We start from the raw sequence: 15,380 nt of genomic DNA on the forward strand, positions 1-15,380 counted from the left end.
TCCTGTCTCAGCCTCCCAAGTAGCTGGGACAACAGGCGCCCACCACCATGCCTGGCTAATTTTTTTGTATTTTTTTTTTTTTTAGTAGAGATGGGGTTTCACCATGTTGGCCAGGATGGTCTCAATCTCCTGACCTCAAGATCTGCCCACCTTGGCCTCCCAAATTGCTGGGATTACAGGTGTGAGCCACCGCACCCGGCCATGCCCGGCTAATTTTTTTGGTAGAGAGCGTCCCCCTTGCGGTCTCCCGCAGCTGGCCCTTGGAGGTTCCTGGATTTCGCACGGCTTCCTCCTTTCCGGGACCCCTCTCCTTCCCTGAGTGGCCACTGACGCTCCATCTCTTGAAGGGGTACCCACACTTTTAAGTGAGAACAAAATTTGCCATCTTGTGCAATGTTTTGTTTTGCCTGTTTTTCCCCCTCTTGAGCAGGTCTCAAATTCCTGAACTCAAGTGATCTGCACGCCTCAGCCTCCCAAAGTGCAGGGATTACAGGCTTGAGCCACCACACCCGGCCTCATTCAATAAATATTTATTGAGTACCACCGCAGGCTCTGGAGCTACAATGACAGCATGACCTGTCAAACAAACTGTTGAAGATCACTTTAAAAAAATAACAATGGCACCTGTTGTAAGATGTACTGATCTACAACAGCGTAAACCAAGAAAAAGAAATCTAGTAAAGCTGACAGATAAATAGAAAAGGACTTCAGGAGGGTGGCCAGCATAGACTATGGGAAGATATTTGTATGTACTTACCGTGTTGGGCGCTCCCATTGTGTAGTTCTTGTTATATGGTTTAGATACTGGATTCTTCCAGAGGCAGTTCTCCTTTCTTCCCAGCTTAAGTAAAAATATTGAGTGATAAGGCATTAATAGGAAACTTGGACACAGAATGTTTTCAGTGCAACAAGCAAGCCAGTAAGATATCTGCTGTTACAAATCAGGAATGCCAACCTGAAGTATCAATTCACAGAATACAGAATTTTTTCAACTTATTTTAGAACTACCTAATATATTTTATGGGATTCTGAAGCTTCTAAAGTATTTATGTTGAGGTGTATCAAATATTTTCCATCAGCCAAACTCTGAGAATTTTTAATGACAACAATGCACAATTAAATTCATACTAATTACTCCAGAATATGGACAATGGCTATACTAAAAATATATTTAGTCATAAAATCACGAGGTCTCTTGACTTCGTGATCCACCTGCCTGGCCTCCCAAAGTGCTGGGATTACAGGCGTGAGTCAAAGCGCCTGGCCAAAAGCTTTTCAAAGCATTTAGCCTACTCAAACTAATTTTTTAACAGTTAAGACTGTTGGCTGGCATGGTGCCTCATGCCTGTAATTCCAGCATTTTGGGAGGCTAGCGTTTTGGGAGACCAAGGTAGGCGGATCACCTGAGGTTAGGAGTTCCAAACCAGCCTGGCCAACATGGTGAAACCCCGTCTCTACTAAAAATACAAAAATTAGCTGGGCGTGGTGGCGCGCGCCTGTAATCCCAGCTACTAGGGAGGCTGAGGCAGGAGAATTGCTTGAACCAGGGAGGCAGAGGTTGTAGTGAGCTAAGATGGTGCCACTGCACTCCAGGCAGGGTGACAAAAGTGAAACTCCTTCTCAAAAAAAAAAAAAAAAAAAAAATCAAAACAGCTTTTTTTTTTTTTTTTTTTTTTGAGACGGAGTCTTGCTCCTTCGCCTGGCTGGAATGCAGTGGTGTGATCTCAGCTCACTGCAACCTCCGCCTCCCGGGTTCAAGCAATTCTCCTGCCTCAGCCTCCTGAGTAGCTGGGACTACAGGTGCACACCACCACACCTGGCTACTTTCTGTATTTTTAGCAGAGATGAGGTTTCACCATGTTGGCCAGGATGGTCTCGATCTCTTGACCTCGTGATCCTCCCCCCTCAGCCCCCCAAAGTGCTGGGATTACAGGTGTGAGCCACCATGCCAGGCCAAGACTGCTACTTTCTATCAACTCTTTATCATAATTCATTTAATGAAAAAGAGCCAAATGACTACAGAAATGTGATAATCCTAATATTTCTACAAAGATATTGGCAGAGGTTGAAGGGCTCTAAAAGACAGAAAATGAAGAGATGCTAGGGTATTTTCCCCCCCTGATTACAATTATAGTACATTAATGTAGGGCAAGTTTAGAACAACAAGCCTTATGACTGCTGGTACTCTCTCAATATTGATTAGTTATTTCATCCTAAATTTCCTTTTCAAAAATATCATAATCTACCTCATATCTACAAAAGAGCTAACAGACATACCTGGAAGCTAAAGTGATCTATGAACAGTTAAGTATAGTGATTTTAAACAGTTTAAAAAATGAGCAAATACCGTAACCTGGGTATAAAATTTTGTATAAAACATAATTGGAGTTAAAATTTAACCATTTATATACTTAAATGGATGCAATTTATTATATGTAAGTTATATCTCATTGAAGTTAATTAAAAATACTTTGAATGTTAAAAATAAAATCAGAAAAGAGTCAGAACTAGTATTAAAGAGACCAATGATAAAAATCATGACTTTAGAATCAAGACAGGTTTGTGTGTTTTGGCTCTGCCACTTACTATATGTGGCCTTAAACAAATTACTTAACTTCTCTAACTCTTAGTTTTTGAGGGTAACAACAGTAATAGCAATAGAAATAATAGTAGCTAATTATTTACTAAGCACTTATTTTATGCAAGACACTGTGCTAAAGTGCTTTACCTGAATTATTTCATTTAATCCTCTCAACATTTTATGGAGTATGCTATTATCACTCATACTCTTTTGTAAATAAATATAAACCAAAGCGCATGAAAGTTAAATAAAGTAAGGTCATAAAGCCAGTACACAGAAGAGTAAGGACTAGAATTCAGGTGGTCTGATTTCAGAAGCATGGCTATATACTACCTTCCAAGATGCTATGAGAATTAAATGATATGTACATAAAGCGCTTGTAACAGTATCTGACATATACATGCTCAAATAAATGTTACTATGTTGTTTTAATTACTATCACACAAATTATCCATCCCATCCCTCTTAAATACAGCAATGTTTCTAATTTAGCACTTGCATGGCCTGTTTTGAATAATTTAATCAAGCAACTTTTTTTAACTAGATATTTACAAGCGACTTATATTTGTCAAGAAATTTCATTTGTCTCCTAGTCAAAACTCTTAATAACCAAATTTAACACATCTAATTTACAGCTTATTTTATAAATTTGTTGTGACAAGATCTTCCATTAATTTTACCATTACAAGGAAAATCTACATTCAATATACAATAAACACCATTTAATATAAAATAAACACCAACTTATTTATATTCTTTTAAGAATATTATCTATATATTTCTCTAATGATTTCAGTGATGTTAGCTTACCCGTCTGGTAAATCATTATCAAATAAACGACTGCAGTCCACAACTTGTCCTCCTGTGCCTATTCGGTCTCTGGACTGAAGACTTACTATTAAATGACAGAAATATTACTAAGATTCGTACAACTAGAAAGACCTATTATAATCAAAAATTTCTATCTTTAGAAGACATCTGGCTTAGCTTATTTTAATACTTTAGAATGAATTCTTTGGTTTCTACTAAAATTTATTATTTCTTTTCCCATAGATTTTTCCCTTTAGGAGTAATATTAGAATTCTAAGGTTTTCTACACTTTAACATGTTCATGAAAGAAGCCTAATTCCTTTTTCACCATAGTAACGGTGCATAGCAGAGTCACTGCTGTACTTAAGAAGAGGCATAACATATTAAGGGTATATTCATGTACAAATGAGTTTGAAAAGTCCACATTAATTTGACTTTAATACTTGATCATCTGACCATCTAAAAAATATGCTGGGCTGGGCACAGTGGCTTACACCTGTAATCCCAGCACTTTGCAGGTGGATCATGAGGTCAGGAGATCGAGACCAACCTGGCAAACATGGTGAAACCCCGTTTCTACTAAAATACAAAAAATTAGCCAGGTGAGGAACTATGGGTATGGTGTGCACACCTGTAGTCCCAGCTGCTGGGGAGGCTGAGGCAGGGGAATCACGAACCTGGGAGGCAGAGGTTGCAGTGAGCCATGATTGCACCACTGCACTCTAGTCTGGCGACAGAGTGAGACTCCGTTTCAAAAAAAAAAAAAAAAAAATACACTGTATTCTAGCAAGAGGGCCATCCTGGTATTCCAGCAAGAGAGCAATCCTTGGATTCCATGAGTTTGAACAGGACACCATTATCCAGTGTAGTATAAAACCATCACAAAAAACAAAGAAGCAAGAGCTGTGAATTCTAGAGCAGGCTCTAGTAACCAGTTTAGCACTGTAACCTAGAACAAAACACTTAATATACTTAAGGTTTAGATAATCCCCATCTGAATAATGAAAAAGTTAGGTTAAATAATACCCCTGAAGTCCTTCTGTGCTTCTCCAGTACTGTTTAATTCTAATTCTGGTAACTCTCCCAAAAGACAGAAGGCAGTACGGTCAAACTTGACTATAATCCAACTTTTTAAATAATCAGTGAGCACAACAAGTATTACATCTAAGGACCCTTCATTCAAAGAAGGGTCTCAAAATTCTGAAATCTTCCAGCTCTGTGAACATTTTGAAAGATCAGTGCAACACAGGGCTCCTTGATACTAAGTCCCATTTAGAGGAGAGAACACTATGAACACCTACTTGGCAAATGTAAACAAAACATTATATGAAAACTGTACTAGACAACTATATCAATCAGTTTTTAAATAGATAAAATAAGTGAAATGCTTACCAAAATACAATCACAGTAGAAACAATGTATTTTCTCATTAGCGTTGTTTAGAATAATAGTAAGATTTAAAGCTAAAGAGTTTCATGGGCTTCAACTTACATCTCCAGAATGCTATGTTAATAGTACAGCTATTAACTGGTTAAATGAATTACATACCCACCATGGACTATCATACAACATTAAAAATGCTACAGATTTTGCAAGTCTTAATGCAAAGTAGGAAAAAAAAAAAAAGTAACAATGCTATAGAAATGTGTTTATGGTCCAAAAAAAAAAGATGTTTATGATAAATTTAAACCGGTTTTTAAAAATTCAGTATTATCTCATTAAAAAATAAAAATAAAAAAGATATACATTCAAGTGATAACAATAATGATTCATTAGACTTTCCACGCTCAAACAATCCTCCCACCTCAGCCTCCCAATGTAGCTGGGGCATAACAGTTTTAAACAAGGAAAAAAGTTTGCACTCCTTGAATCAATTATCTAAATTTGGGAGATTCTTTTCTAAAAAAAAATAAAGCAAAGTGTACAAAAATGTTTGCAAGTTTCAATGTTATAATAGCAAAAAAATAAATTTTAATTAAGTTGTGATATATCTATATATTTCATCCTTTAAAAATCATTAATTACAAAGATTATAAATACTAGAAATGATTACCGTTAAGTGAAAGAAAGCAAAGTAAAAATTTAATGTTCACTGGAATTAAAGACATAAATATATACGTTTTATATACATATTTATGTATATAAAAATACTAGAGGGGAATACAGTTTTTTTTTTTTCTTTTTTTTTGAGATGGAGTCTCGCTCTGTTGCCCAGGCTGGAGTGCAGTGGTGAGATCTTGGCTCACGCCACCATGCCCAGCTAATTTTTGTATTTTTTTTAGTAGAGATGGGGTTTCACCATGCTGGCCAGGCTGATTTCGAACTCCTGACCTTATGATGCGCCCACCTTGGCCTCCCAAAGTGCTGGGATTACTGGCATGAGCCACCGTGCCCGACCCAGGAATACAATTTTTAAAGTTAGTCTTCTAGTGCCCTTTTCTCCATTTTCCAAAAAGTATATATACCTGCTTACAATTATTTGTTAGAGGGCTAATTCTGAAAGAACTGGAACTCATTCTGTTTTTGAATGACAGAACTAAAGAATCATAATGTTAGGCCGGGCGCGGTGGCTCAAGCCTGTAATCCCAGCACTTTGGGAGGCCGAGATGGGCGGATCACAAGGTCAGGAGATCGAGACCATCCTGGCTAACATGGTGAAACCCTGTCTCTACTAAAAAATACAAAAAAATCTAGCCGGGCGAGGTGGCGGGCGCCTGTAGTCCCAGCTACTTGGGAGGCTGAGGCAGGAGAATGGCATGAACCCGGGAGGCGGAGCTTGCAGTGAGCTGCGATCCGGCCACTGCACTCCAGCCCAGGCGACAGAGCAAGACTCAGTCTCAAAAAAAAAAAAAAAAAAAAAAAAAAGAATCATAACGTCTAAGTCCAGCCTGCCTCTCTCTTTACTAATGGTCCTATTATGAACACCAGATTCACACAAGAGCTTTAAATAAATACATATATACACGCATACACGTATTTAAGCGTAAAACATTTGTTTTTTATGTGGTGTACTCCAGTAGGTATATTTCTAATGTCTAACAAAATCTGCTATTTATATAAACGGAAATTCACACCTAGTAAAACTATTTTGTTACTACTAGACAGTAGTTGACGTGCATTATATAACATAACAAATCAAATACAGAAGAAACACTTTTATGTGAAAGTACTGTATGACTGAATTTATTTTTGAGATTTTTTTTTTTGCTCCCTTCTCAATCTAAGAATGACAGGAATTATCAATAATGCTGTAGTGCAGATCAGGAATTCCCAACACCCAAGCCATGTATGGGTGGGGTATTGGTCCAGGGTCTGTTAGGAACCAGGCTGCACAGCAGGAGTGAGTAGCGCGTGAGTGAGCATTACCCCGAGCTCTGCCTCCTGTCAGATCAGTGGCGACATCAGATTCTCATAGGAGCACAAACCCTATTGTGAACCACATACACAAGGCCCACTCCTTATGAGACTCTAATGCCTGATGATCTGTCACTGTCTCCCATCACCCACAGATGGAACCACCTAGTTGCAGGAAAACAAGCTCAGGGCTCCCACTGATTCTACATGATGGTGAGTTGTAGAATTAGTTCATTATGTATTACAATGTAATAATAATAAAGTGCACAAAAAATGTAATGCACTTGAATCATCCTGAAATCACCCCCACCCCCAGCCTGGTCTATGGAAAAACTGTATTCCATGAAACCAGTTCCTGGTGCCAAAAATGGTGGCGTGCACTGGTGTAGATACTTCCCTGAGATAACCACAATAGGGCTTTGCTATGTGGCTACTCTGGTGGTTCTCTAACTATGAACCCAATTCACTGCCTTGTAAAATGAAGTACCTTCAAGTGCCTTCAGTAACTAAAACCTCTCTGATGGGTTCATAACAAAATAATCTTATTTTAAGTTCTGCTCTATCATGAAGTGTGACATTCCTATTGGATTTTTCTTTTCTTTTCTTTTTTTTAAGACAGGGTCTTGCTCTCGTCACCCAGCTGGAGTGCAATGGTGTGATCTTGGCTCATTGAAACCTCTGCCTCCCGGGTTCAAGCGATTCTCCTGCCTCAGTCTCCCGAGTAGCTGGGATTACAGGCACCGGCCACCATGCCCGGCTAATTTTTTGTATTTTTAGTACAGATAGGGCTTCACCATGTTTGCCAGGCTGGTCTTGAACTCCTGACCTCAGGTGATCCACCTGCCTCAGCCTCCCAAAGTGCTGGGATTACAGGTGTGAGCCACTGCACCTGGCCACATTTTTCTTCTTTAATTTAAGAAGCCTCTAAGATGAACAGTGTCCTTCCATACTATGCATCTTGAGCAAATATCAATTCTGAAGAAAGGTCTCAGCAAATTTTGTATCAAGCCCTTCCCTCCAGGTCAATTCAAGACACCCTAAATACCATGTAAGACTACTAAGTACCTCATGAGTAAGGTAACAATTTCTCCCTTTTTCCAGTGCTATACTACCATCAATCATTGTTTTTTTTTCAATTAGCATAGATTTTAAAGCTGTAAAGCATTAAACATTAAAACAAGTTCAATAGAATGTTCTCTTCTTACTAAAAAAACTAGTTTGAGAATTATTTTCAGTAAACTTTAATAATATCTATAAAGTCTGAACTTAGTGCTCTACTATATTAGGATACTTTGAAAGAATTATTTCCTAAAGGATCAACGGTTCTTCACAAAACTTTTTTTTTTTTACAGTAAGTTTTTTAAATTAAGTTAACCTGGATCCTAGATTCACTGTAACATTTTACCTGGCTCATTTAATTCAGGCCCACACAATGAAGATACAGTTATTATGCTTTGATTTAAAAGGTATTTTACATTTTAAGGTCAGTTTGAATGAAACCAAAATTCATGTAACTTTAAATTCCACACTTACCTACTATCTGTCCTCTAACTGTATCATTGTCATTTGGCCCAAGTTTGCATAAATCCAACCTCTGATCTATTTGAAGTCAACAAAGAAAGCAGTGAAAAAATTAGTTGATATCAGAGATTCTAACATCTATAGAGTGACAATAAATTTCCACAATCCATTAGAAATCAAACCTATCATTTAAAGAGTTCAGATTTCAAAAACCATGAAACACTGATGTATTACATTGCCAACATGCAGTCACTTTCTCTCCAAAACTTTTAGACCACTTTAGTCTGAGTCTTAATAGTTGTTGGTCTTAAGGAATTTATCCCTGAGCCTTGGTTTTCTCAAATATGACAATATGACAATCTTCATATTTTTTGAGGATTAAATCAGATAATTATGCAAAACTCTCAGCATAGTGCCTGGAACATAAGTGGCCAACAAATGTTAGTTGTCATTATCATTTTTTAACTAACCATTTCAAATGACATGGACACAAAAAAGTATTAAGAAGAAGCCAAGAATAAACTGTAAAATCTGGGTTTGCATCAGTTCTGTCATTCATTTAGGAGTAACTCATTGATTCTCTCAGATGCCTCATCTGTAAACGAGATATAACACTGGCCTGACCCTGAAAGTTACAGTAAGGAACAAGGTCACTTAAAGGATGCTGGTTTTACTTTGATTACTGCATTTACAGCTGAATGCTTTTACAACTGTATGCCACTGTCTACTTATCTGTGAACTGATAAAAGGAGGAGACCATATCTTAGTCTTTGCATTTTCCACTCCTATCTGGCAGAACATTGCATCAGGTAGGTGCTCAATAAATATTTGATAAATTCAATATTACTGCACATCAAAAAGTCAAATTAATACAAGGAAACAGTCACAAAAACACAAAGAAAAATCCATGCCCCTAAACTACAGTCCCTAGTTATCCAACCAAATATACAGACACTTTTCTCTTTGCAAAATAAATGGGTGCTACTAAGTTGGCTATATAGTGGATTCGGCAGAGCAACTCCTCCTCTCCTATTCAGTCCTTCCAATGCAGCATGCTCCCTTTGCCAGCAGGCCTTTGTCCTTGCTTCTCAGAGGACAGGATTCATGCCTTTTTCTCCTTTATACAGCCAGGGTTTAGAAGAGTAGCACATTAGGTGTTCAATAAAAGTTGGGTAAATTGAACATGGGATAACGTCAGACATTTGATCTATAACTTTTCAGTTTGCTGAGTAAAAAAACAGTTCATTTTTATATGCAATTCATTTTTTCCAATCCCAATGTCTTTTCCCTACTGTTGTTACTCTGTCAGCCCAGAAATATAAGAATTTCTTAGATGCCTTTAAATACCTTGGACTAAGAATTTCTAGCTCAATTTTCTGCCTTTTTCTTTTTCACAAGGTCAACAGATACCTATGCTGTGGTATCATACTACATTAAAAGAGACAATCTCTTAATATATTTAACATTCAATGCTAAATTTACTCTGTTTTTTATTAGTTTCCTTAGGTCTTATGTGAGTTTGTTTAGCACATGCATCTGGGCTAAAATCCCATGACAATGACTAACAGTATTTTTTTACATTATATAAAAAAGAATTCTATAGAAACAAACACACAAAAAAAACCTGTTGAAAAATGAATTCTCATTTATGTTCCAAAGGAAAGATCCATCCAAAAGATTCACCTGGTTATGCTAAGTCAACTTATAAATCCATTATGAAAACCACTTCTAATGTCTTGATCTTGGTCTAATCTTCTAAATCCCCAGGCTGGTGATAAACTGAGCTACAGTTAAGTCATTAATACAGCTGTCGTACACTCAAAATAACGTTTAATCTTTAACTTTTAATTTTGTCACAGCAGTTCTTACCCTTTTGTAATTGCCCTTTAACTGTCAGCTTAAACACTCCAATCACCTCAATAAAAACATTTCATCCACAAATCCACCAAAACCAGAAAAGGGTACTAGAAATTTTAAAAGGCATATACATCCTGACATCTTTCTTTCTGTCATTCTGGATATCAATCATTTCTTAATAAATTAGCTGGAAATGAAGCATCAGCTCTGATTTGGCTGTAAGTTTCACATATTTAAAACACTTTTTTTTTTTTTTTTTGAGACAGAGTTTTGCTCTGTCACCCAGGCTAGAGTGCAGTGGTGCGATCTCGGCTCACTGCAAGCTCCGCCTCCTGGATTCATGCCATCCTCCTGCCTCAGCCTCACAAGTAGCTGGAACTACAGGCGCACACCACCATGCCCGGCTAATTTTTTGTATTTTTAGTAGAGACGGGGTTTCACCATATTCGCCAGAATGGCCTCGATCTCCTGACCTTGTGATCTGCCTGCCTCGGCCTCCCAAAGTGCTGGGATTACAGGTGTGAGCCACTGCACGCCCAGTCTCATTTTTTTTTTAAGTCTACAAAATAAATTTAGATCAGGAATTTTTTTATTTTTTATTTATTTTTTTTGAGATGGAGTCTTGCTCTGTCGCCCAGGCTGGGGTGCAGTGGCCAGATCTCAGCTCACTGCAAGCTCCGCCTCCCGGGTTTATGCCATTCTCCTGCCTCAGCCTCCCAAGTAGCTGGGACTACAGGCGCCCGCCACCTTGCCTGGCTAGTTTTTTGTATTTTTTAGTAGAGACGGGGTTTCACTGTGTTAGCCAGGATGGTCTCAATCTCCTGACCTCGTGATCCGCCCATCTCGGCCTCCCAAAGTGCTGGGATTACAGGCTTGAGCCACCGCGCCTGGCCTAGATCAGGAATTTTTACCAATGTTTCAGACGTACACAAGAAGTTGTGTTTGAAGCCCTACCAACATACTCAAATATATATATTTTTAAATATATATTTGAGAATACATATACAGTGCATGTATATACGTATATGCACACATACATATACACATACACATATATATATTTTTTAATTTGAAAAGCACTCGTATCTACTCACAACCAGTGTCTTTGAGGCGGTTGATGGCATTGGAAAGAAGACGAACACAACCGAGAAATCCAGCACCTTGTTTCTTATGGATCTTCTTGTGATTCCATACACTGATCGTAACTGAATCAGACTTTCCAATATACCTAAAAAACAAAACAACTGCATGAGTAACTTGGTAGTTACAGGCAGTTGGCGTAAAATTTTTCTTTTGTTCTTTTTATACTCTAAAGTTACATACACACTTCAGAGTCTGGCTGGATTATGCAAAATACATCTTGAGTTAATCCACAGGATTGAATTTAAATTTCTAATAATCTTGAAAGTAAAATCTAAAAAAAAATTTTAGTATATTTTTATCACATCTGCCACTCTCAAGCTGGGCTATAATTCTAGTCAGTAAGAAGGCTATTTTAGTAGCTAATGTCTAATAACACTAAGGGAGTTTATTAAATAATTTCTTTCCAAGAAAAAGAATATTAAAAACTTTTATCACAGTCACATTTTAAATACATTTCAATGACATGACCTACTTTTCAAGCGATAGTGTCAAGGCTGACAGACCAAAAATCTGACCTACCTGTTATATTTTAAAATGCTGTAGAACAAAAGCTGTTTGTAACGCTTTTCCCCTGCTTCTTTCCTGTATGCAGGCCTTGAGCGAGCAGGACTCTTGCAGATTTCACTTCACTGTCTGCAGACAAGCAGAGCAGGGAAAAGCGTTACTGTACTTTCCTGTGCATACACCTGCAAGTATGTAAAAGCTCTACCACAGCCAATTGTTAACATGGCATCAACCCATGCAAAAAGATAATAACATGTCAGTAGAATCCTAGCTCTATTTCAATGACAATAAGAGGTCAAATTTTTGGTCCAGCAACCTTGATCTTAAAGTATTATTCAATAAATTAGCAATATCAGAAAAATTCACCTAGTATAGAGAAAAGCCTAAACCATTTAAATAAGGACTAAAGTTTTTAAATAAGTGACATGGAAGGTACACTTGAGCCCCGGGATCCAGCTGTGCCTAAAAAATGCCCACCCCTGGGCTTTTAATTACGCAAATCAGTACATTCCCTTTTAAAAAATTAAGCCAATTTGAATTTGGTCTCTGTTACTTGCAAATGAAAAAATTTGAACTAAAATATTTTTCAGTATGCATGTACCAATTTTCAAATACACCTACCAGATCTGTCTTGGCATGTATCTACTGGCATGTAATTCCAGAGCCAGAATCAAGTACTAAGTAGCTGAATTACCCAAACTAAACATTTTTTTTAAAAGTTACATTAGGCCGGGCGCGGTGGCTCACGCCTGTAATTCCAGCACTTTGGGAGGCCGGGGCAGGCAGATCACCTGAGGCTGGGAGTTCGAGACCAGCCTGACCAACATGGAGAAACCTTGTCTCTACTAAGAATACAAAAAACTTAGCCGGGCATGGTGGCATGCACCTGTAATCCCAGCCACTCGGGAGGCTGAGGCAGGAGAGTCACTTGAACCCGGGAGGCAGAGGTTGCGGTGAGCCGAGATCGCGCCATTGCACTCCAGCCCAGGCAACAAGAGCGAAACTCCGTCTCAAAAAAAGGAAAAAAAAAAAAAAAGTTACATTAAACCAGTTAACCAGTTGTCCAACTAGTAAGCCTGGTTTACAGGTATGCTGAAATACATATATTGATTACCTCAGTCCTCAGGGCAACGCATCACTGGCTTAAGCAACTTCATCTGTGTAGTCCAATGTGCCATATTTTTTATGTGCACCATGATTTGAAAAGGTTGGTAAATTCTACATTAAACCATAATAAGAAATTTCTAATTATAGACCTTCTGGAAGACAGCCTAACTCTGAATTACTAAAAATTATGAAATATATTGTATTACTTAAGGGTGCATGTCACAAACATTCTGTCCAAATATTCCTGGGCCAGAAATGAATCTGAAATATTACCTTTTCTTATACACTGAGAAGTACATGCTCTCACTTTAATGAAACCTCATGTAATACAACATACATGGCAACATAAACAGTAAATCCTTTTACAATTGAAAGTTAAATAGAAGGCTCTATTAGCTTCTATTAAAATTTTGACTTACTAACAAATACATGATTTATAAACAAGTTTCAGGATGTTTTGTTGAGAGGGGGAGAGGGACGCCTCTATAGGTGAATATAATGTTACCATACAGACCAAAATATATACTCAGAATTTTGGGCTAAAATTTAATTATTAGACTTTTGTTTGTATAGTTAGCCAATTAAAGGCAAGGGTTTTGCAAAATGACTTTAGAAACAATCATGAGAGAAGCCTCTGGTAGCCAATTAATATTAATTGTAAGATAAACCCTAATAAGCACATGAAAAGATGTTCAACATCATCAGTCATGACAGAAATGCACCTCAAAACCATGACCGGATACAACTTCACACCCACTAGGGTGGCTACAATTTTTTTTAAAGAAAATAACAGGTGACAGAGGAATAAAGAAACTTCCAGTGGAAAACAACAGTCAAGACAGATCAAAATCAGGATGCCATCAGCAATACTCTGAACCTACACTGTCCAAAACGGTACCCACCAACCACATGGGACCCTTGAGTACTTCAAACGTGGCTAGTCCACACTGAGGCAAGCAGCCAAAGAAACCACTGATTTTTTTTCTTAAAATGAGAAAACTGCTGATTTTTTAAAGACATAGTAAATATGTATATATACATATATGTAAGTAGCTCAATATTTTTATACTGACATGTTGAAAGTATTTTTGATATATTGAATTAAATAAATTATTATGCTTCATTTTAAGAAACAGGGTCTCATTATGTTGTAGCTGGATTATAGGTGCAAGCCACCACGCCCAGTTTATCGGCTTAATGTCATCTGTTTCTTTTTACTTATCTTAATGTGGATGCTAGGAAATTTGAAATTATAGATGAGCTCCCATTTGTGCCTTACATTACATTTCTACTCAACAGTACAGATCTAAACCTAGAAGATAATGGAGCAATGTATTCAACATTTGGAGGTAAAGTGATATTTCACCTAGAAGCCTATACTCAAACCATATCAAAAGATAAGAAGTCAAAATGTATCTTCTGCTAAGATCTCAACTTTCTTCCCATCTTTGTATTATTTCTCAAAATGACAATGGAAGATAAAGTTCACCACAACAGGAGAGTAAACAAACAAACAAAAAAAAGAAGTCACTAAACCTAGAAGAGACAAAGGAAATTGCCAGGCAAGTCCCAGGACAACTGCACAGCAGGTCTTAGAGAACCATCACACCAGACTGAAGAAAGAGAACTGGCCGGGCGCGGTGGCTCAAGCCTGTAATCCCAGCACTTTGGGAGGCCGAGACGGGCGGATCACGAGGTCAGGAGATCGAGACCATCCTGGCTAACACGGTGAAACCCCGTCTCTACTAAAAATACAAAAAAAACTAACCGGGCGAGGTGGCGGGCGCCTGTGGTCCCAGCTACTCCGGAGGCTGAGGCAGGAGAATGGCGTAAACCCGGGAGGTGGAGCTTGCAGTGAGCTGAGATCCGGCCACTGCACTCCAGCTCGGGCGACAGAGGTGAAACTTCGTCTCAAAAAAAAAAAAAAAAAAAAGAAGAAAAAAAAAAAGAAAGAGAACAAAGACTCCCAGGAGAGGTATCTCCAAGAAGAAAGAAAGCCAATGGAATACTGACAGAACTGAATATATGGAGAAAAGATCTTTAGTTCTGTAGGAGAGTTTGAGAATCATGACATATAATTTCACATTTCTAGCTAGGAGATAAATAGAAAACTAAACAAAAGGGGAAAGTAGCTGCTAACTTCAGAAAAAAACAAAAGCTGTCAAGAAAGAAAATATAATTCTTGTACCCATGTGACTCAACTATGGATATTTACATAATCATAATAATGTAAACATGGAACAATGGTTTAACCAAAAAGGTTCATACAATATATTGGAAGACTAAAAAAAGGAGGGGCTTGTGAGTGGCATGAGAATGGGGATGATGAATACCAATTTTAAAAGCTGAACCACTGGGCTGGGCATTGCAGCCAATGCCTGCAACCCAAATACTTTGGGAGGCCAAGGAGGGAGAATCTCTTGAGTCCAGGAATTCAAGACCAGACTAGGCAATATAGCAAGACTCCATCTCTACAAAAAATTACCTAAAAAAAAAAAAAAAA

General features: G+C 37.9%; 1 protein-coding gene across 1 annotated transcript in view; it reads right to left on the reverse strand.

Moving 5' to 3' along the window:
- SMURF2 (SMAD specific E3 ubiquitin protein ligase 2) overlaps positions 1-15,380 on the reverse strand; it is a gene marked incomplete at its 5' end in the record, with an annotated part of 58,495 nt that overhangs the window by 41,639 nt on the left and 1,476 nt on the right. The window contains 4 exons of the mRNA XM_011929771.1: positions 758-841; positions 3,392-3,476; positions 8,279-8,344; positions 11,218-11,351. Of these exons, the coding sequence (XP_011785161.1) occupies positions 758-841; positions 3,392-3,476; positions 8,279-8,344; positions 11,218-11,351 (369 nt within the window). The remainder of the gene's footprint in view (positions 1-757; positions 842-3,391; positions 3,477-8,278; positions 8,345-11,217; positions 11,352-15,380) is intronic.

Source organism: Colobus angolensis, unplaced genomic scaffold (genome assembly GCF_000951035.1).
Source record: "Colobus angolensis palliatus isolate OR3802 unplaced genomic scaffold, Cang.pa_1.0 Scaffold1, whole genome shotgun sequence".
In the NCBI taxonomy this organism is placed as follows: Eukaryota; Metazoa; Chordata; class Mammalia; order Primates; family Cercopithecidae; genus Colobus; species Colobus angolensis.